Raw genomic sequence first — 21,806 nt, forward strand, 5'->3', positions numbered from 1 at the left:
GTGCTGGAGGTGGGGGTGAGGTACCCAGGGGGGCAGGGAGGTGGCTGTGGAGAAAGGTGGGGGTGAGGTACCGAGGGGGGCGGGGTGCTGGAGGTGGGGGTGAGGTACCCAGGGGGGGCGGGGAGGTGGCTGTGGAGGAAGGTGGCGGGGAGGAGCCGAGGGGGGCGGGGTGCTGGAGGTGGGGGTGAGGTACCCAGGGGGGGCGGGGAGGTGGCTGTGGAGGAAGGTGGCGGGGAGGAGCCGAGGGGGGCGGGGTGCTGGAGGTGGGGGTGAGGTACCCAGGGGGGCGGGGAGGTGGCTGTGGAGGAAGGTGGCAGGGAGGAGCCGAGGGGGGCGGGGTGCTGGAGGTGGGGGTGAGGTACCCAGGGGGGCGGGGAGGTGGCTGTGGAGAAAGGTGGGGGTGAGGTACCGAGGGGGGCGGGGTGCTGGAGGTGGGGGTGAGGTACCCAGGGGGGCAGGGAGGTGGCTGTGGAGGAAGGTGGCGGGGAGGAGCCGAGGGGGGCGGGGTGCTGGAGGTGGGGGTGAGGTACCCAGGGGGGCGGGGAGGTGGCTGTGGAGGAAGGTGGCGGGGAGGAGCCGAGGGGGGTGGGGAGGTGGCTATGGGGGAAGGCGGGAGGTGAGTTACCCAGGGGGGCGGGGAGGTGGCTGTGGAGGAAGGTGGCAGGGAGGAGCCGAGGGGGGCGGGGTGCTGGAGGTGGGGGTGAGGTACCCAGGGGGGCAGGGAGGTGGCTGTGGAGGAAGGGGGCGGGGAGGAGCCGAGGGGGGCGGGGTGCTGGAGGCGGGAGGTGAGGTACCCAGGGGGGCGGGGAGGTGGCTGTGGAGGAAGGTGGCGGGAAAGAGCCGAGGGGGGCGGGGTCTTTAGGGCCTCGGCCGCGCTGTGGTAGCGGTGCCTCTGGGCGTGGCTGGAGCAGGGCAGTCACACGCCTGAGCCTCTGCGCCCCGCCCTGGCCCGAGGGCAGAGGCGGGGAGGGATATTATGTGGCTTGGGGTTTAGGAACTGTGGAGTGTGTATTTGTGCGCATGCTCCATGTTCCTCTGAATGCGGAGTCGGACTCCACGCCTCCCTCAGAGTCTCTGATATTCCTGTAGCGGGTGGGTTTGGCGCAGGCGCACTATTTTTCTAACCGTGAGCAGCGGAATGAAGAGAACTGTTGTTGTCAGAGCATGCGTACTACGACAGTGAGGAGCCATGTCCAACGGAGCATGCGCTGTGTCTCCTGTCTTGACTGGGGCGCGGGACACGCCGCGCATGCGCTCCATCGCTGTGTCTGTTGTAAGTCGGTGTCCGGCTGGCCGCGCGCTGCACTCTGGGAGTGATTGAGGAAGTAAAATGGCGGATTTAGCGAACGAAGGTAGGGGGGACGCGGTCGGGATCGCAGCTGTGCGGAGGAAGAGTCTGGGCCGGGTGGGCTGTGGGCTGCAGCCGGCCTGGCATAGCCTGGGGGGGAGCTCCATGGGCCCTGTCGGGGATTTCCTCCTCCCTGCCGCCTCCTCCAGTCCCGGCTACCGCGGAGGGAGCCACTGGACAAAGGGAGCGGCTGGGCCTAAGTGGGGCCGGTTATTTCCCTGCTCTCCCGCCCACGGGGGAGGTCGCTGACATCCGCCATGGGGCAGGCACGTGGGCCGGGCCTGTCAGGGGTTGGCTCTTGAGGAGGCGAAAGCATGGGGGTGACGGAACTCGGGGGGTTGGGAGTCGGCGTGGGTACAGGCCTATTGGTGTAGGGTGTGCGGGTCAGGGGCTGTCTACTGAGTCCTTGTCTGCCGGCCTGCTGGTACGGAAGTCCCCTTGAGGTGAGTGACAGCCGTGTTAGTCTGTATTCGCAAAAAGAAAAGGAGGACTTGTGGCACTTTAGAGACTAACCAATTTATTTGAGCATAAGCTTTCGTGAGCTACAGCTCACTTCATCGGATGCATACTGTGGAAAGTGTAGAAGATCTTTTTATATGCACACACAAGATGAAAAAATACCTCCTCCCACCCCACTCTCCTGCTGGTAATAGCTTATCTAAAGTGATCACTCTCCTTACCATACACCTCTTCTACACTTTCCACAGTATGCATCCGATGAAGTGAGTGAGCTGTAGCTCACGAAAGCTTATGCTCAGATAAATTGGTTAGTCTCTAAGGTGCCACAAGTACTCCTTTTCTTCTTGAGGTGAGTGTTATTTATTACTGTCCCAGGAGCAAAGCTGTTCTTTTGCTACTAAAACCCCCGATGTAGGATGATAACTACATCCCTTTGTAGAGAGTCTAGCTTGCTTGGTAGGTATGCATGTGTACATTCAGAAAGTGAACAAAACATACATGTATGTTTCCATTAGTCACCCAGTTTAGTTCATGGTGCAAAGTTACATAGCAATGTAAAAGAGACCCTTGAGAGCTGCTGCTTGCTTAATTATCACTTGAACCCCAAAAATTTGAAAAGAAGCAAGCTCAGTACTTCTCACCAGTTTGGGATTAGGTGCCTCCTGATATTTCACCCCTTTCTAGGCAGTGTTCAGGTACCACGTCCCTATGCCCCGTCCCTGGCCTGTCTATATAGTAGTGCTGTGAAATCTTCATTTCAGCTGTTGTTTTCAGTGCTGTGTCCACGCTTATGTCTAGCACTTAAGAAATATGCTTTGTAAGGTTAGGGGAAATTTAGGCATCTTTTGTATAGACATAAATTTGTGAGGGCAAGGGAATTGGTTTTATCCCTTCTTCCCAAGGAGTTTTAGGAAAGGATGGGAGTATGCCCTCTATAGGTCTTAGGGTTTGTCTGCACTGGCACTTTCATTTCTAAAACTTTTGTTGCTCAGGGTGTGTGAAAAAACACCCGCCTGAACGAGAAAACTTTTAGGAATGTAAAGTGCTGGTGTGGACAGCGCTTCATCTGCGGAAGCGTGCTCCCAGGGACGAAGATACCCGCCCCCTCTACCCCCCCTTTTTGGAGGTGGTTTTACTCCTGGCGATAAAGAGCAACCACACAGCACACTTTATAATGACGTGGCTGCAGTGGCAGAGCCGTACTGTTGTAAGGTGCGCAGTGTGGACATGGCCTTAATGTGTATCTCCAAAGTAGAAGATACATAGAAAACTTTAACATAACATAAACTGTGAAGCATTATGTCAGTGTGCCCTAGGGTAAGCACTAAAATCAAAGTTGGAAACCAAGCAAAAACATACAGATAATAGAGAGAAATGTATTTTTAATGTCTTGCACTGTGCCCTTCAGAGTAATGTAAAGAAGGTCGAGGCTTCTAGGGATAGAAAGTGTGTGTGCGTGTGTAGAAGTCACCTCTCTTTTTGGCATTTCAGGTAACTGAATGCTACGCAAATAAAAATGTAGGTTTCAATGGGTTTAATGTTAGTCTTAGCTAATTATATTTGTCTTTCTCATTTTACTATCTTTAAGGTAATGTTACTGCAAATAAGTAGTGTAGATACTTAATGTGGTTTGTTAAATAACCTTGATATGTGACACATCCCTGGGCCAGCTTCTCCAGCTGCCATACCTTGCTTTGCTTCTCCAGCTGCCATACCTTATTCCTTCTTTTCAGAAGATCATTGAATGAGTTGTTTGGAGTTCCTGACCTGCAGATCCATCCAGTGCAGGAAGTCAAACTAGATGATCATAGTGTCACTTATGGCCTTAGACTCTGTGAATCCTAGGTCCTCTCCAGTCTGGCTTCTGCCCCTTGCGCTCCATTGAAACCACTCTCCCCAAAGTCTTTGACCTCTTCCTAGTCAAAGCTCAAAACCAGTGCTTCATCCTCATTCTCAGTCTGTCAGCTGCTTTCAATACAGACCACGCTCTTCTTGACATCCCTTAACTTTTATAATATCTGGCCTCTCATGATTCTTCTCCTACTTCTCTAATAGCTTCTTTAGCATGAACTTTGGAGAATCCTCCTTATCTGCTCACTGACTTTCAGTGGGCAGGTTACAGGGCTCTGTCCTTGGTCCCTTCTCTTCTCCCTCTACATTTTATCTCTGGGTCATCTCATCCTCAAACACAAATTCAACTAGTGTCTCTATGTTGATGACTTGCAGATCTGCCTCTCTACTCCAGATCGGTCTCTCTCTAACCTCTTTTTTGTGGATGTCTAGCCATCAACTCAAGCTTAAGATGACTATAACGGAGCTCTTAGTCTCCACCACCACTACCTTTCTTGATCACTGGACAACACCATCCGACTGTCACTCAGGTCCATGAGCTTGGTATCATCTTTAACTTGGACCTCTGTCTAGGTCCTCATATCCAGGCTATATCTACATTTTGTCGGTTCTTTCTGCATAATGTCTCTAAGATAAGGCCTTTCCTATCCATCTGCACTGCTACAAGTCTCATCTTGATTAATGTCCTCTTCTCTGGCTTTGATGAATGCAATCTTGTACTGCTCACATCCATTCAGAATGCTGCTGCAAAAGTCATTTTCTTATCCTATTGTGCTCTCCTTGCATCCCTCGATTGGCTTCCTCTTCTTTGTTGCATTGAACAGAACTTACCTTTACTTTGAAGGCCTTTTATGGCCTCTCCCCACCATACCTATCATTTCTCATGCAGACTGAGATGTAGATTCCCAGCTCGGATTAGGCATGATGCCACCCTCCATCACCCACTCATTAAATGTTCAAACAAGCACCTTCATGCCTTCTTCCATATTTTTCCTCATGCTTGGAGGAACTCCCTGTAAAAATCCACAAAGCTCTGTCATTAACCTCATTCAAAACTCTCCGTAACGCTCTCCTTTCAGTGTACAAAAAACGTGACCACTTTTAGGCTGCTGGCATGCTGAGGCAACTGCCTATTGTGACCAATTTTGCCTTGTGGTTTCCTTGTACCCCTCTGTCTTGATCCATCTGTGTTCTGTTTTATACTTACATTGTAAGCTCTTTAGGGCAGGGACTGTCGTCTTATTCTGTATTTATACAGTGCCTAGCACAATGGGGTCCTCTTCCATGACTACCACGCCTAGGTACTACAGTAATGTCTCTCTTCTAAGATGACTGGGTTAGTGCTCCCTGACACTTGTTTTGATGAATTCTCCTCTAACAAACTTTCAAGATTGATTTATGTGAATATGCTTGTGACAGGAAGTTGAGTAGCTTTCCATGGTACTTACAGTTATGCCCTTTTGTTTCAGTTTAAACCAATTTTTACCAAAAAAAAATCCTGTTTTTATAAAAAGTATTAGTTTTTTAATTTTCACCCTACTTTTGTATCATTCAAATATATAAAAATAACATGTTTTATTAGGAAAATACAATACATTGCATGAGATATGTATTAGGACAATACATTAGTCTGTTTGTATATGCAAAGCTATCTGAAGTATCAGTCTGGAGCAGTGGTCTCTAGCCTTTTTACACACGATCACTTTTTGAATGAAAGGTCAACCAAGGATCCCCTTCCACAAGGCCTTGCCCTGCTCACTCCATTCCCCCTTCTCTCCATCACTTGCTCTCCACCACCCTCACTCACTTTCACCAGGCTAGGGCAGGGGGTTGGGGTGCAGGAGGGAGTGCAGGCTCTGGACTGGGGCAAAGGGGTTCAGTGTGTGGGAGGGAGGGGGCTCCTCGCTGAGCCTGGGCCGAGGGGGTTGGGGTGAAGAGAGAGGGCTGCATGCTCTGGGAGGGAGTTTGTGTGCAGGGGTCATATAGTCACACTGCACCTAATCTCCTAGAATCCATCGGACATTTCATGAGTTTTACTTTTTATTAGTGTCATTTGTGGTTTATAGATCCAAAATCCTTCAGGGATTGTCACAAATCAGTGTAACGTTCTCAACTATGGGGTGTGCATTGGCTGAGCCTAGGGCAGGGGGTTGGGGTGCAGGAGGGGCAAGGTGCAGGCTCTGGCTGGGAGGCGCTTACCACAGGCGACTTCTGATCCATGGCGCAGCGGGGCTCAGGCAGGTCTGCCGGTCTGCCTGCCTGCCTGCCCTGGTCCTATGTAGCTCCCGGAAGCAGCTGGCTGCTGGCTGGCACATCTCTGCAGACCCCTGTGGGGCAGGAGGGCAGCGGATCTCTGTGCGTTGCCTCTGTCCACAAGCGCCACCCCTGCAGCTCCCATTGGCTGGTTCCCAGCTAATGGGAGCTGCAGGGACGGTGCTGCAGTCACCTCCCCATCCTTCCTCCTTCCAGGGGCCATAGAGATGTGCCAGCAGCAAGCCACCGGACTTTTAGCAGCCCGGAGATCACAATCGACTGGCAGAGGGTCCAGGATCGACCAGTCGATCACAATCGACGGGTTGGTGATCACTGGTCTAAAAGATACACACAATAAACAGACACACAAGCGCTGAAGTATGTGCACATCTGAACTACCACATACACATTTTAAGCTGTTAGCAGAAAATGATTTAAAGATCTGAGCCACTAAAGTAGGAAGAAAATGAAAATCTGTATCAGAATAGTTTTCAGGACACAAGGAAGTATTCAAAAGTTTAAAAAAGAAACAGGAGAAAAGGGTGAAGTTGGGTGTATGCACTGTAAATGGTGTGGCCCAATTATTAAATGTAAATATTTATAGGCTATTAGTTCTAAGTCTATAATAGTAAACTGTTTATTCAAATGAAAGTTTTCTTTTCCACTGAATGCATCCGATGAAGTGAGCTGTAGCTCACAAAAGTTTATGCTCAAATAAATTGGTTAGTCTCTAAGGTGCCACAAGTACTCCTTTTTCTTTTCTTATAGTTTTCTTAAACTCAGAGGTGGCATTGTGTTCTGAGTTCTGTTTTAGTTCTGCAGCAAACAACATTGAATTCCAGTCATCAAAGCATTAATCTACTAAATTTTTTTTCCCCACTGTCCTTCCATCTACCAAAATAAACCCTGGTATTTACCCAGAAGAGTTAATAATTTTTTTCCACCGATTTTTACCTGTTATAATAAACACCGATAAATTCCTGCAAAAAAAATGAATAAAATAAAAACCGAAAATGAAGGGCCCTATTTATAGTTTAAACATATGTAGTACTAATAGATTTAAAGAGTAATTACTACTAGTATAATACCATTGTTCCTGAAAATGCTCCAGGAATCACTCTCTAAAGGACAGAAAGTATCTTACACTCAGGACCTTAGAGATTCTTTGGTTAGTTTCATGCTCTTCTCCAGAATAGGAGCTGACTTCTTAGAATAAGTGGCTGCACCTTAGTTGAGTCTGGATTGTTGCCTGGGTATTTACATCTTCAGCACTGGATATCTGCACCATTTCCATTCTCCAACTATTTTTTCAAATTCATGAATTTGACCTGAGCATGGATATTGGAGATCTTGATTGTTATGCACATATAATCACTGCACTTGGCAGTCAAAGAACTACAGATCATGATCATAGGCAAAGAGCAGAAGTTTTTTCATCTCTGAATAAATTAAAACATAGAACCAACAAAAATCTGTAACACTTGTTTTCAAAACTGTGATATTGATTTTGTGCCAAATCTGTGTTACAGTGATTTTATTTCTGTTTTGACTTTAAATGTGTAGTTTGACCTACCTTAAAGTTGCGATCTGATTTTTGTGGCGAGAGGAACAAAATGTTTGGAATCTAAATGTGTATCTGTTAAAACAAACCACTCTCCAAATGCTCAGTTGTCCTCTTACTGAAACACTCAAGAGACTGCTAGCTTTTGTAGGGCCTATGAACAACATTATTTTGTTCTTCTCATGCTGGCTTTGTACCAGTTAGCTATCAGATATGAAGTCAAATACTGAATTAGGGCTGTCAATCGCGATTAATTTTTTTAATCGTTTAACAGTGCAATGAATTGCGCTGTTAAACAATAATAGAATACTATTAGTTTTAATATTTTGGATGTTTTCTGCATTTTCAAATATATTTCAATTACAACACAGCATACAGAGTGTACAGTGCTCACTTTATATGTTTGATTACAAATATCTGTGCTGTAAAAAAGAAATAGTATTTTTCAATTCACCTAATACAAGTACTGTAGTGCAATCTCCTTATCATGGAAGCTGAACATAAAAATGTAGAATTGCGTACAAAAAAGACTGCACTCAAAACCAAAACAATGTAAAACCTAGAGCTTGAAAGTCCACTCAGTCCTACTTCTTGTTCAGCCAATCACTGTAAAAGTTTGTTTTATATTTGCAGGAGATAAAGCTGCCCGCTTCTTGTTTACATTGTCACCTGACAGTGAGAACAGGCGCTCTTATGACACTGTTGTAGCCGGCTGGCATAAACATACAGCTAAGGGTAGCATAAAATCCCTCCTTTACCTGTAAAGGGTTTAGAAGCTTAGGTAACCTGGTTGGCACCTGACCAAAAGAATCAATAAGGAGAGAAGTTACTTTAAAATCTGTGGGGGAAGGTTTTTGTTTTGTGCTTCTTTGTGTTGTCTCTGGGACAATGAGGAACCAGGACAGGGAAAATAGATCTCCTAAAGCCATACCTGAACTAAGCATCTAAGATTACAAATTGTAAGTAATAGGAAGGAAATGCGTTAAATTATCTTCTGTTTTAGCTTGTGAATTTTCCCTAGGATAAGAGGGAGGTTTATTTTTGTGTGTTTTGTTTTGTTTGGTAACTTTTAAAGTTTTGCCTAGAGGGGAATTTTCTGTGTTTTTGAATCTGATTAACCTGTAAAATTACCTTCCATCCTGATTTTATGGAGGTGCTTCTTTTACTCTTTCTTTATAATAAAGTTCCGCTTTTAAGAACCTGATGGGTTTTTAGTGCCCTAAAAACCCAAGGTGCTGGTCTGTGCTCACCTTGTTAACCTATTTGGTTGGTATATTATTCTCAAGCCTCCCCAGGAAAGGGGGTGAAGGGGCGGGGGGGGGGGGATATTTTTGGGAACAGGAATTCCCAAGTGGTTCTTTTCCTTGAATCTTTGTCTAACTCACGTGGTGGTGGTAGTGGTAGCGATACCGTCCAAGGACAAGGAAGAATTTGTGCCTTGGGGAAGTTTTTAACCTAAGCTGGTAGAAATAAGCTTAGGGGGTCTTTCATGCGGGTCCCCACATCTGTACCGTAGAGTTCAGAGTGGGGAAGGAACCTTGACACCTTCATTGCAAGATATTTATGTGCCAGATGCACTAAAGATTCATATGTCCCTTCATGCTTCAACTATCATTCCAGAGGACATGCGTCCATGCTGATCATGGATTCTGCTCGATAACTATCTAAAGCAGTGCGGACTGATGCATAGAATGTCAGGGTTGGAAGTGACTTCAGGAGGTCATCTAGTCCAACCCCCTGCTCAAAGCAGGATCAATCCACAGCTAAATCATCCCAACCAGGGCTTTGTCAAGCCTGACCTTAAAAACTTCTAAGGAAGGAGATTCCACCACCTCCCTAGGTAACACATTCCAGTGTTTCACCACCCTCCTAGTGAGAGAGGTTTCCTAACATGCAACCTGAACCTCCCCCACTGCAACTTGAGTCCTTTACTCCTCATTCTGTCATCTGCTACCACTGAGAACAGTTTCAGAGTAACAGCCGTGTTAGTATGTATTCGCAAAAAGAAAAGGAGGACTTGTGGCACCTTAGAGACTAACCAATTTTTTAGAGCATAAGCTTTCGTGAGCTACAGCTCACTTCCTCAGATGCATATCGTGGAAACTGCAGCAGGCTTTATATATACACAGAGAATATGAAACAATACCTATTCCCACCCCACTGTCCCGCTGGTAATAGCTTATCTAAAGTGATTTCCAGCACAAATCCAGGTTTTCTCACCCTCCACCCCCCCACACAAATTCACTCTCCTGCTGGTGATAGCCCATCCAAAGTGACAACTCTTTACACAATGTGCATGACAATCAAGCTGGGCTATTTCCTGCATAAATCCAGGTTCTCACATCCCCCCCACCCCCATACACACACAAACTCACTCTCCTGCTGGATGTGAGAACCTGGATTTATGCAGGAAATAGCCCAGCTTGATTGTCATGCACATTGTGTAAAGAGTTGTCACTTTGGATGGGCTATCACCAGCAGGAGAGTGAATTTGTGTGGGGGGGTGGAGGGTGAGAAAACCTGAATTTGTGCTGGAAATCACTTTAGATAAGCTATTACCAGCAGGACAGTGGGGTGGGAATAGGTATTGTTTCATATTCTCTGTGTATATATAAAGCCTGCTGCAGTTTCCACGATATGCATCTGAGGAAGTGAGCTGTAGCTCACGAAAGCTTATGCTCTAATAAATTGGTTAGTCTCTAAGGTGCCACAAGTCCTCATTTTCTTACTGAGAACAGTCTAGATCCATCCTCTTTGGAACCCCCTTTCAGGTAGTTGAAAGCAGCTATCAAATCCCCCTCATTCTTCTCTTCTGCAGACTAAATAATCCCAGTGCCCTAAGCCTCTCCTCATAAATCGTATGCCCCAGCCCCCTAATAATTTTTGTTGCCCTCCCCTGGACTTTCCAATTTATCCACATCTTTCTTGTAGTGTAGGGCCCAAAAGTGGACACAGTACTCCAGATGAGGCCTCACCAATGTTGAATAGAGGGGAATGATCATGTCCCTTGATCTGCTGGCAGTGCTCCTACTTATACAGCTCAAAATGCCATTAGCCTGTTCACTTTCATCATTTGAGTCAGATGCCACCAGCAAAAGGTTGATTTTCTTTTTTGGTGGTTCGGGTTCTGTGGTTTTTGCATCGGAGTGTTGCTCTTTTAAGACTTCTAAAAGCATGGACAGCACTTCAGATTCTTAAACCTTGGGTTGAGTGCTGTAGCTATCCTTAGAAATCTTACATAGATACCTTCTTTGCATTTTGTCAAATCTGCAGTGAAAGTGTTTTTAAAATGAAGACCATGTGCTGGGTTATCATCCAAGACTGCTATAACATGGAATATATGGCAGAATGCCAGTAAAACAGCAGGAGGCATAGAATTCTCCCCCTAAGAGTTCAGTCACAAATTTAATTAATGCATTATTTTTTTAATGAGGGTCATCAGCATGGAAGCATGTCCTTTGCCTCTTCGTGCTTTGGCCATCATTCCATATGAATGTTAACATATCTAGTATGTAAATACCTTGCAATGCTGGCTACAAAATTGACATGCGAATGCCTGTTCTCACTTTCAGCTGACATTGTAGACAAGAAGCGGGCAGCATTATCTCCCGTAAATGTAAACAAATTTGTTTGTCTTAGCAATTGGATGAACAAGAACTAGGACTGAGTGGACTTGCAGGCTCTAAAGTTGTACATTGTTTTGTTTTTCAGTGCAGTTATGTAACAAATCTATATTTGTAAGTTGCACTTTCATGATAGAGATTGCACTACAGTACTTGTATGAGGTGAATTGAAAAATACTATTTATAATTTTTACAGTATATTATTTTTATTACAAATACTTGCAAAGTGAGCACTGTAAACTTTGTATTCTGTATTGTAATTAAAATCAATATATTTGAAAATGGAGGCCTTTTGTAGTGATAATCAAGGTGGGTCATTTCCAGCAGTTGACAAGAACGTCTGAGGAACGGTGGGGGGTGGGGGGTGAATAAACATGGGGAAATAGTTTTACTTTGTGTAATGACCCATCCACTCCCAGTCTTTATTCAAGCCTAAGTTAACTGTATCCAGTTTGCATATTAAATTCCAATTCAGCAGTCTCTCGTTGGAGTCTGTTTCTGAATTTTTTTGTTGAAGTATTGCCACTTTTAGGTCTGTAATCGCGTGACCAGAGAGATTGAAGTGTTCTCCGACTGGTTTTTGAATGTTATAGTTTTTGACTTCTGATTTGTGTCCATTTATTCTTTTACGTAGAGACTGTCCAGTTTGACCAATGTACGTAGCAGAGGGGCATTGCTGGCACACGATGGCATATATCACGTTGGTAGATGTGCAGGTGAACGAGACTCTGATATTGTGGCTGATACCTTCCACACAACCGTCCTCATGGCTGGACGTTATAAAACATTTACAACACACACTTTGTAGAGAAGCAAAAGAAAAAGGACACTAAACTATCTAAACTACTACATGCCACAAGGGGCCACAACAGTGGTTCCCTTAACCCACCCAACAATATTGTTAATCTATCCAACTATACTCTTAGCCCAGCAGAAGAATCTGTCCTATCTCGGGGCCTCTCCTTCTGCCCCTCCACCTCCACGAACATGATACAGTTCTGTGGTGACCTGGAATCCTATTTTTGACGCCTCCGACTCAGGGAATATTTCCAACACACCTCTGAACAACTTACTAACCCACAGAGAGCTTTCTACCAAGATTACAAAAAGAAGGTCGAAAGAACAGATTGGACTTCTATATAGAGCGCTTCTGCCGACGTGCACGGGCTGAAATTGTGGAAAAGCAGCATCACTTGCCCCATTACCTCAGCCGTGCAGAACACAATGCCATCCACAGCCTCAGAAACAACTCTGACATCATAATCAAAAAGGCTGACAAAGGAGGTGCTGTTGTCATCATGAATAGGTCGGAATATGAACAAAAGGCTGCTAGGCAGCTCTCCAACACCACTTTCTACAAGCCATTACCCTCTGATCCCACTGAGGGTTACCAAAAGAAACTACAGCATTTGCTCAAGAAATTCCCTGAAAAAGCACAAGAACAAATCTGCACAGACACACCCCTGGATCCCCGACCTGTGGTATTCTATCTGCTACCCAAGATCCATAAACCTGGAAATCCTGGACGCCCCATCATCTCAGGCATTGGCACCCTTACAGCAGGATTGTCTGGCTATGTAGATTCCCTCCTCAGGCGCTACGCTACCAGCACTCCCAGCTATCTTTGAGACACCACTGACTTCTGAGGAAACGACAATCCATCGGTGATCTTCCTGAAAACACCATCCTGGCCGCTATGGATGTAGAAGCCCTCTACACCAACATTCCACACAAAGATGGACTACAAGCCGTCAGGAACAGTATCCCCAATAATGTCACGGCAAACCTGGTGGCTGAACTTTGTGACTTTGACCTCACCCATAACTATTTCACATTTGGGGACAATGTATACCTTCAAATCAGCGGCACTGCTATGGGTACCCGCATGGCCCCACAGTATGCCAACATTTTTATGGCTGACTTAGAACAATGCTTCCTCAGCTTTTGTTCCCTAATGCCCCTACTCTACTTGCGCTACACTGATGACATCTTCATCATCTGGACCCATGGAAAAGAAGCCGTTGAGGAATTCCACCACGATTTCAACAATTTCCATCCTACCATCAACCTCAGCGTGGACCAGTCAACACAAGAGCTCCACTTTCTGGACATTATAGTGCTGATAAACGATGGTCACATAAACACCACCCTATACCGGAAACCTACTGACTGCTATTCCTACTTACATGCCTCCAGCTTTCATCCAGACCACGCCACATGATCCATTGTCTACGGCCAAGCTCTATGATACAACCGCATTTGCTCCAATCCCTCAGACAGAGACAAACACCTACAAGTTCTCTATGAAGCATTTTTACAACTACAATACCCACCTACTGAAGTGAAGAAACAGATTGATAGAGCCAGAAGAGTTCCCAGAAGTCACCTACTACAGGACAGACCCAACAAAGAAAATAACAGAATGCCACTAACCGTCACCTTCAGCCCCCAACTAAAACCTCTCCAACGCATCATCAAGGATCTACAACGTATCCTGAAGGACGACCCATCACTCTCAGATCTTGGGAGACAGGCCAGTCCTTGCCTACAGACAGCCCCCCAACCTGAAGCAAATACTCACCAGCAACCACACAACAGAACCACTAACCCAGGAACCTCTCATTGCAACAAAGCCCTTTGCAAACTGTGTCCACGTATCCATTCAGGGGACACCATCATAGGGCCTGATCACATCAGCCACACTATCAGAGGCTTGTTCACCTGCACATCTACCAATATGATACATGCCATCATATGCCAGCAATGCCCCTCTGCCATTTACATTGGCCAAACTGGACAGTCTCTACGTAAAAGAATAAATGGACACAAATCAGATGTGAAGAATTATAACATTAAAAAACCAGTCGGAGAACACTTCAATCTCTCTGGTCACTCGATTACAGACCTAAAAGTGGCAATTCTTCAACAAAAAAGCTTTAAAAACTGACTCAGAGAGACTGCTGAATTGGAATTTAATATGCAAACTGGATACAATTAACTTAGACTTGAATAGAGACTGGGAGTGGATGGGTCATTACACAAAGTAAAACTATTTCCCCATGTTTATCCCCCCTCCCACTCCCTACTGTTCCTCAGACGTTCTTGTCAACTGCTGGAAATGGCCCACCTTGATCATCAGTACAAAACGTCCCCAACAAACCCCCCCCCCCCCGCTCTCCTGCTGGTAATAGCTCACCTTGTTAGATCACTCTGGTTACAGTGTGTATGGTAACACCCATTGTTTCATGTTCTCTATGTATATAAATCTCCCCACTGTATTTTCCACTGAATGCATCCAATGAAGTGAGCTGTAGCTCATGAAAGCTTATGCTCAAATAAATTTGTTAGTCTCTAAGGTGCCCCAAGTACTCCCTTTTTTGAAATAAAGGCTATGTTAACATTGGCAAAGTCCTGTGGCACCTTACAGACTTACAGACGTATTGGAGCATAAGCTTTCGTGGGTGACTACCCACTGTGTCGGATGTAACATTAAAAGTTAACATTCTAACTTTTAAGGTGTTCTTTTTAAAAATAACATTTTGAATTGTTTTTTTAAACTTTTAATAGAAAGTAGTGAGGGTTGGGGAGGGGGGCGTCTTATGATCCCTACTTAAGGCTAAAAGTTGGCTTTCCCCCCCCCCCCCCCCCTTCCAGACATGTTACAGTTGCTTTATTTGATGTATCTGTGGCTTGGGCTGAAGCTGGTGTGGGTGTTTTTGTTTTTTGTTTTTTCTAAAGTATAGCAAAAACTAGCTGTGCTTTTAAAATAAGCTTTTGGTCTATGTTAGTGCTAAAAGGGAACAGAAGCTGAAACCAAATAGCCAGTTTATACTGGCAGCAAAGGCTTTTTTACATCTTGAATCATTGAATATGATTTGAAATACATTTTTATTTGAAAAAGAAAAAGGGGGACGTGAAAGAGCTACACTATTTCCCTATATTCTCATTGTGCGTATTGATCTGGGGTGGCTGGCTAATTCAGGTTGCAAGGAACAAGTCATTCCCCCCCCCCCCCCCCCTAAATTTAAAGTAGTTGTTTAAACAGAATCAGCTGTTAACTCTGGTTCAGTTCAAGACACAAGAAAAATATTTTGTCAAGAAGAAAGGACTACATTATTTCCAACCTTTTGTGAAAGCAGTACAAATGGCAAGTTTGAAATAATTGTTTTACTAAAGTGATCAGATAGTCCTGTAGTGACAGTTGCCTGGCTTCTAACTGTTGCGTACAAGTTCATTTAAAAATAAGCTGCTCTGATTATCTTGTGTAGTATGAGAGTTCAAGTATGTTCTCCTGAGTGAGCTGACTAGCTGAAGCCTTTTTTCTTGTTTCTTCTCAACCAGCAATAGCTATCCAGTAATCAGAGGTGCCATTTGCACTTGTGTAAACTGATGATTTTGGTCTATATACATTGCAGTCTATAATAGAGAATATACATATGGTGCCTTTTGCATTCAAATCACTCATACATTAAAGGGAATGAATTGGGATACTAAACGGTCCCTGTACAGAAATTTAGGTCAGACTCTACAATTGATGTTTTTTCTTCCTGTTTGTTTTGGCACCACTTGGAACAAATTACTTGCACTGTAAACAGACACTAGCTACATTTAATTTCACTGAAAACAACTTTTTGAATCCAGAGGAACAAGTGGTGCCAATTGTAGCCCAATATGCTTTTCTTCCTACACACGCAGTTTCCTGACACCTCCTTTTAAATATTTTTTGATAATATCTCTTGTTTTTTCACCAGAATTTTAAGGAAGAGTAAAGAAAAACTTTCTTCGCTAACCCCAAATTAGTTAAAATGTAACTCATTCCTCTATATCCTAGTGCCTTCTCATTAGTATGGATAAACAAATTACATTATTTCATGAGTCCTACAACACTGTGGACAAATTGTGGGACAACAGTACTAGGATAAACAATTATTTTCCTTCTACAATAGAACCTCCGAGTTATGAACATCTTGGGAATGGAGGTTGTTCGTAACTCTGAAATGTTCGTAACTCTGAACAAAACGTTATGGTGTTTTTTTCAAAAATTTACAACTGAACATTGACTTAATACAGCTTTGAAACTTTTTACTATGCAGAAGAAAAATGCTGCTTTTAACCATCTTAGTTGAAATGAAACAAGCAGAGAAACAGTTTCTTTACCTTGTCAAATTTTTTTAAACTTTCCCTTTATTTTTGTTAATAGTTTACATTTATTGCAGTACTGTGCTGCATAGTATTTGTAAAAAGAAAAGGAGTACTAGTGGCACCTTAGAGGTTAACCGATTTATTTAAGCATAAGCTTTCGTGAGCTACAGCTCACTTCATTTCCACTGAACGCATCGGATGAAGTGAGCTGTAGCTCATGAAAGCTTATGCTTAAATAAATCGGTTAGCCTCTAAGGTGCCACTAGTACTCCTTTTCTTTTTGCGAATACAGACTAACACAGCTGCTACTCTGAAACCTGTCATCGAATTTGTGGGTTTTTTTGTTTTTTGTTTTTTTTCGTCTCTGCTGACTGTTTGTGTACTTCTGGTTCCAAATGAGGGTGCGTGTGTGTGATCAGTCAGTTGTAACTCTGAGGTTCTACTGTATTTTGTATGACTCTACCAGTCTACTGTCCTTACCTGATCCTTGTCTTGTTCCCCTAAATTCATTCTTCCCCCACCACAATTTTTCTCTTCTTTAGGCTTTATTTCCTCTTTTCATTTGTATATTTTCTTCTTCTTGTCTTTTTGAATCTCATCTCTTTTCTCCCATTCATCCCCTAATTTTGAGAACAAATTGCATACAGCACTATAAAGCTAGAAACACTTTGGCTGCAGTAAAGAACTGACTAGGATTGTGTGGTCTCTGACGTGTTATGTGGCAGTTCAGTCAAGTAGGTGCATCTGGACTGTGTCGGAAATCTGCTATACAAGTTCTTACAGAGAAACTGTCACTTGTATCATGCATTTGTACAGTTGAGAAAATATGCATTGGCTTTGCTTGTAATTAGGAGGTAGTGCATTCCACTCTTATACAATCTGGAGTATAAGGCTCGGGAAAATGTGTAAAAGTGACTCTGGTTTTATATTTAGTTAGTTCCATTTTTGTAAATTAGAACCTTGTGCTGAAGATTTCACTTCTTTTTTGAGCAGAGGGAGCTTTATTTTTGTGGGGGGGGGAAGAGAACCTTTAAATTGTGTGTCCCCCTGCTCTCAGCAGGCACCAGTCATCTCTGGCAGAAGCCCCTGAAAACTGCACCTTAACTGTAAAAGAGCCGCATATGGCTCACAAGCTGTGGTTTGGCCACCCTGGACTATACTGTGATATCCCCTGCAAAAGACAGACTGCCTAAGCAGACCTGCTTTGCTTTTTCTCAGAGATGGTATACAGTATAGTTACCACACAGTTCTTTTTAAGCAAGCACATTTCTTCTTATGGTAAAAGCACTAGAGAAAGAGAGCATATTAAAACAATAAAAGAACTTACCTACATTCCCAGAGATCATCCTAACTCCAGAAAGGGCTCTGGCTGGTGAGCAATCCTTCAAACGGCATACAGGCGTTTTTCTGTGGTCACAAGTTCATAACTTCCACTCAGAACAAGCACACTCATTGCTCTGGGTGTGACTCTTTTTTGTCTTTTGTTCTTTGAAGCCACCTTGAATAAGTAATAAGTCAGACGAAGGTTGCCCCCTCTAGGCCAGGCTTCAAAAGGCTGAGTTCAGTATAACTGGAGGAGGTTCCCTAGAGAATTACTGGGAAACCCACTTAATTTGAAAAGTTCATTCTTGTTTTAGCCAACTGTTTAAAAGTTTTCTTTGATACTCCCAACATTTCCCAAGGCATGTTGAATGCATCCCACAATTACACACAAACATGCATTTTTAATATAATGGCTTCTAAAATACTTAATTCGGTAACGTTTGTCCAGGATATTGTCATACCTGTCCCGATAAGTAGTTACACATGGAAAAGATATCTGATTGTGGGGGCTTTTCAACTTTGCTGATCAAAGGCATAATAAGATGCAATGGCTGGAAGCTGAAGTTAGACTGGACAAATTCAACCTTGAAGTAAGATGCAATTTCTTAGTGGTAAGGGTAAATAAACATTGGAACAGCTTACCAGGGGAGGGAGTGTACTCTCCATCACTTGGAGTCTTTAAAATGAGATTAGATATCTTTAAAAAAGATGTGCTTTAATCCATTTTTCTGGGAGAATCGGCTCTGGAGTCTGTGGGTCCTCCTGTTCATCCCATTCCTACACGGGCCATGGATAGAATGGATTTACTTGTATTGCCCTCCGTGTACTCATAACACTTGCAGCTGTGCATTAAGATGATGATGATGATCAAATCTCATGCTTCTGGGCTTCAGCCACTTGCCTGAAGGGATTAGAAAGAAATTTGTTTCCCTGATATACAAATGGCTAGATGTATTATGGGTTGTGTGTGGTGGGTTGGTGGTTTTTTTGGCCTTCCTCAACCATCAGAGATTCTCCACAGATGGAGATGGGACACTAGACTGGGTAGACCAGTGCTCTTCAGTGGTACAAAAAGTCTGGCTATGTATGTTACTCACCTATTCATAGGGTCATTCTGATTGCCAGATTTGGGGTTGGGGAGGAATTTTCTCCAGGTACGTTGCCAGGGATCTTGTTTGTGTGTGTGTGTTCACGCCCCTTTCTCTGTAACAAGTGGTATCGTTTGCCTGCTGGGATCAGCTGGTAATATCTCACCTAATAAGTTCCCTGCCACTGCAGGGTCCTCTGGCATTGATTACACCTTGGTTTCTTCGGTTCTCTCCCTGTGACTGTTTTTTCATTTCTTGGGGACGGAAATATTTGGTCTAACAAAAGTCTGTGGACTTAATAAGTGGTATCTGGGTGAAATTTAATGCCTTGTGATATAGTAGAACCTCAGAATTACGAACACCTCGGGAATGGAGGTTGTTCGTAACTCTGAACAAAACGTGATGGTGGTTCTTTCAGAAGTTTACAGCTGAACATTGACTTAATACAGCTTTAAAACTTTACTGTGCAGAAGAAAAATGCTGCTTCTAACATCTTAATTTAAATAAAACAAGCACAGAAACAGTTTCCTTCCCTTGTCAAATCTTTTTTTAAACTTTCCCTTTATTTTTTTAGTAGTTTAACACAGTACTGCACTGTATTTGCCTTTTTAAAAAAAAATTATTTATTTATTTGTCTTTGCTGCTGCCTGATTGCATACTTCCAGTTCCAAATGAGGTGTGTAGTTGACCGGTCAGTTTGTAACTCTGGTGTTTGCAACTCTGAGGTTCTACTGTATGCAGTAGATCAAACTAGATATCTGATGGTCCCTTTTGACCTTAAACTCCATGAAACTATGACACTATACCCCATATTCGTCATAGTAATATTATATGATTGTAATAATTATGACGCACTTTGTACCAGATGGGTCATGTAAGGTGTCACTGGAAAAGTTATGATGTGCTGAATATGATTATCCTATTTGTATGCATGTATCATTTTTGTATCTGAAGTTATGAACATTGAGTATAGATCTGTATTTCAAACGGGTTACTCTGGAAAACACCCACAGCCAGCCTTTCAGGCACAACGGTGAAGAAGCTGGGACAGTGCTAATGGCTCATCAACAAAGACAATGGGCTGTAAAATAGCTTAGCCTTCCTGTGAATGTTTCTGCCAGCCTGTAAGTAAGGGTTGCTATGACTCTGCAAGGGCATGTGAACAGATCACATGACTCTGAAGTCCATTCTGGGTACCTGTATTTTTCCACAAACTGGTTTGGGAACCAAGTTTGAAGTAAAGGGTTCCTGCCATATGGAAAAGCTATATAAGGCAGGGAGTGACATCTGTTCTTCACTCCCCACAACTGAACACTTGAAAGAAGTTCCGAAAGAAAAGGATTTGGAATGGGTTGGGAGCCCAAGCTGTAAAGCAAGTGCATCTTGTGCCTTGAGAATGCAAGCCTACTTGTATCATCAGTCAGGGTGGATATGAATTAGCAATTTCTCAATCTTTCTAGTATTTTAGGCTTAGTTTGTGGTTTTGTTTATTTACTAGGTAATCTGCTTTGATCTGTTTGCTGTCACTTATCGCTTAATCTATTTTTTTGTAGTTAATAAACTTGTTTTTTGGCTTATCTAAATCAGTGTGCCTTTAAATTGAAGTGTCTGGGGGAAAATCTCAGCTTGGCTAACACAAGTTTGTTGCATATTCCTCTCCACATTGAGGGAGGAGCAAACTGGGAAATAAATTCACATGGGTCGGGGTTTTGGCCAGGGAAAGAGGGTACAGCTCGTGGGTCTTAGGCTGGGGAGCTGGGGGTTGTCTTAGCTGTAGCTTCTCTATTGTTGGTTCATGCAGTGGCTGGGTCAGCCTGCATGTAACTGCATCTGGGTTTGTGCCTGCCTGTGTTAATGCTGGTGGCAGTGTATTTGAAGACTGTTATCAGCTTTTCCCCCCTGGGTCTGCTTTTTTCAAGACTAATCATGTCCAGTTTTTTAACCTTTCCTTATAGGTCAGGTTTTCTAAACCTTTTATCATTTTTGTTGCTCTTCTATGGACTCTTGCCAGTTTGTCCACACCTTTTCTAAGTGTGACATCCCAAATTGAACACAGTACTCTAGCTTAAAGACTCACTAGTGCAGAGTAGAGTGGGGTCCTGTGGCTTAGATATGACACTCCTGTTAATACTCCCCAGAATATTAGCATTTTTTGCAAGTGCATCACATTGTTGATTCATAATCAATTTGTGATTCATTATAACCCCAGACCATTTCAGCAGTACTACGACCTAGCCAGTTGTTCCCAGTTGTGTCGCTATGCATTTCATTGTTCCCTCCTAAATGAAGTACTTTGCACTTATCTTTATTGAATTTCACCTTGATTTCAGACCAACTCTCAAATTTGCCAGTCATTTTGAATTCAAATCCTGCTCTCTAAAATGCTTGCAACCTCTCCCAGCAAATTTTATAAGCATCCTATCCACCCCTTTGTCCAAGTCCTTAATGAAAATATTGAATAGTGCAGACCCAAGTGCCACAGATATATCTTCCCAGTTTTACAGCGAACCACTGATAACTACTCTGAATACAGTTTTTCAACCAGTTGTGCCCCCACTTTATAGTTGTCACAGAGTCCCCGGGCAATGCTTTGGAACTGCTCCCTATGAAGCCAGTCAGGACTCTGGTGAAGTCTCCTCTCTGTGAGCAGACTGTCTTCAGGGCAAGAAGCTCACACGGCTTCCACCTTCCTGGGTCTGACCTCTGAGCATTCAGCATCCTCTGCCCCTCTGTGTGCTTCCCACAGCAAGTCTGCCCAGGCAGGGTCCTGGGGAAGCCAAAGGGTCCTGCACCCCAACTTCACAGTCAGACGTGACTCTTAACCAGCCAGTAAAAGAGAGGTTTATTAGATGACAGGAACACAATTTAAAACAGAGCTTGTAGGTACAGAGAACAGGACCCCTCAGCCAGGTCCATTTTGGGGAGGCAGTGAGCCAGCCAACCACGTCTGCACTTCACTCCCCATCCCCAGCCAGCCACAAACTAATTCACTTTTCAGCTCCTCCTCCTCCTCTGGGCTTTGTCCCTTTCCTGGGCCAGGTGGTCACCTGATTCCTTTGTTCTCCAACCCTTTAGCTATCACCTTGCAGGTGGAAAGGGCCCAGGCCATTAGTTGCTAGGAAACAGGGTGTCGGCCATTTATGTACACTGGCCAGCCC

General features: G+C 44.0%; 1 protein-coding gene across 5 annotated transcripts in view; it reads left to right on the top strand.

Annotated features, from left to right (window-relative positions):
* Positions 1-608: 608 nt before the first annotated feature.
* Positions 609-21,806, top strand: part of RANBP3 (RAN binding protein 3) — a 176,198-nt gene continuing 155,000 nt past the window's right edge. The window contains exon 1 of one of the 5 annotated variants that reach the window (XM_073324310.1): positions 609-616. Coding sequence is in view for 3 of the 5 variants with exons in the window: in XM_073324306.1 (XP_073180407.1) it covers positions 1,331-1,352 (22 nt within the window). In the remaining 2 variants the exon portion in view is untranslated. Of the gene's footprint in view, positions 617-1,204; positions 1,353-1,435; positions 1,792-21,806 lie in introns of those variants that run through there. The other 4 variants (XM_073324306.1, XM_073324307.1, XM_073324311.1 and 1 more) reach the window with 4 other exon arrangements.

The sequence above is a fragment of the Lepidochelys kempii genome, chromosome 25 (assembly GCF_965140265.1).
Source record: "Lepidochelys kempii isolate rLepKem1 chromosome 25, rLepKem1.hap2, whole genome shotgun sequence".
NCBI classification, from domain to species: domain Eukaryota; kingdom Metazoa; phylum Chordata; order Testudines; family Cheloniidae; genus Lepidochelys; species Lepidochelys kempii.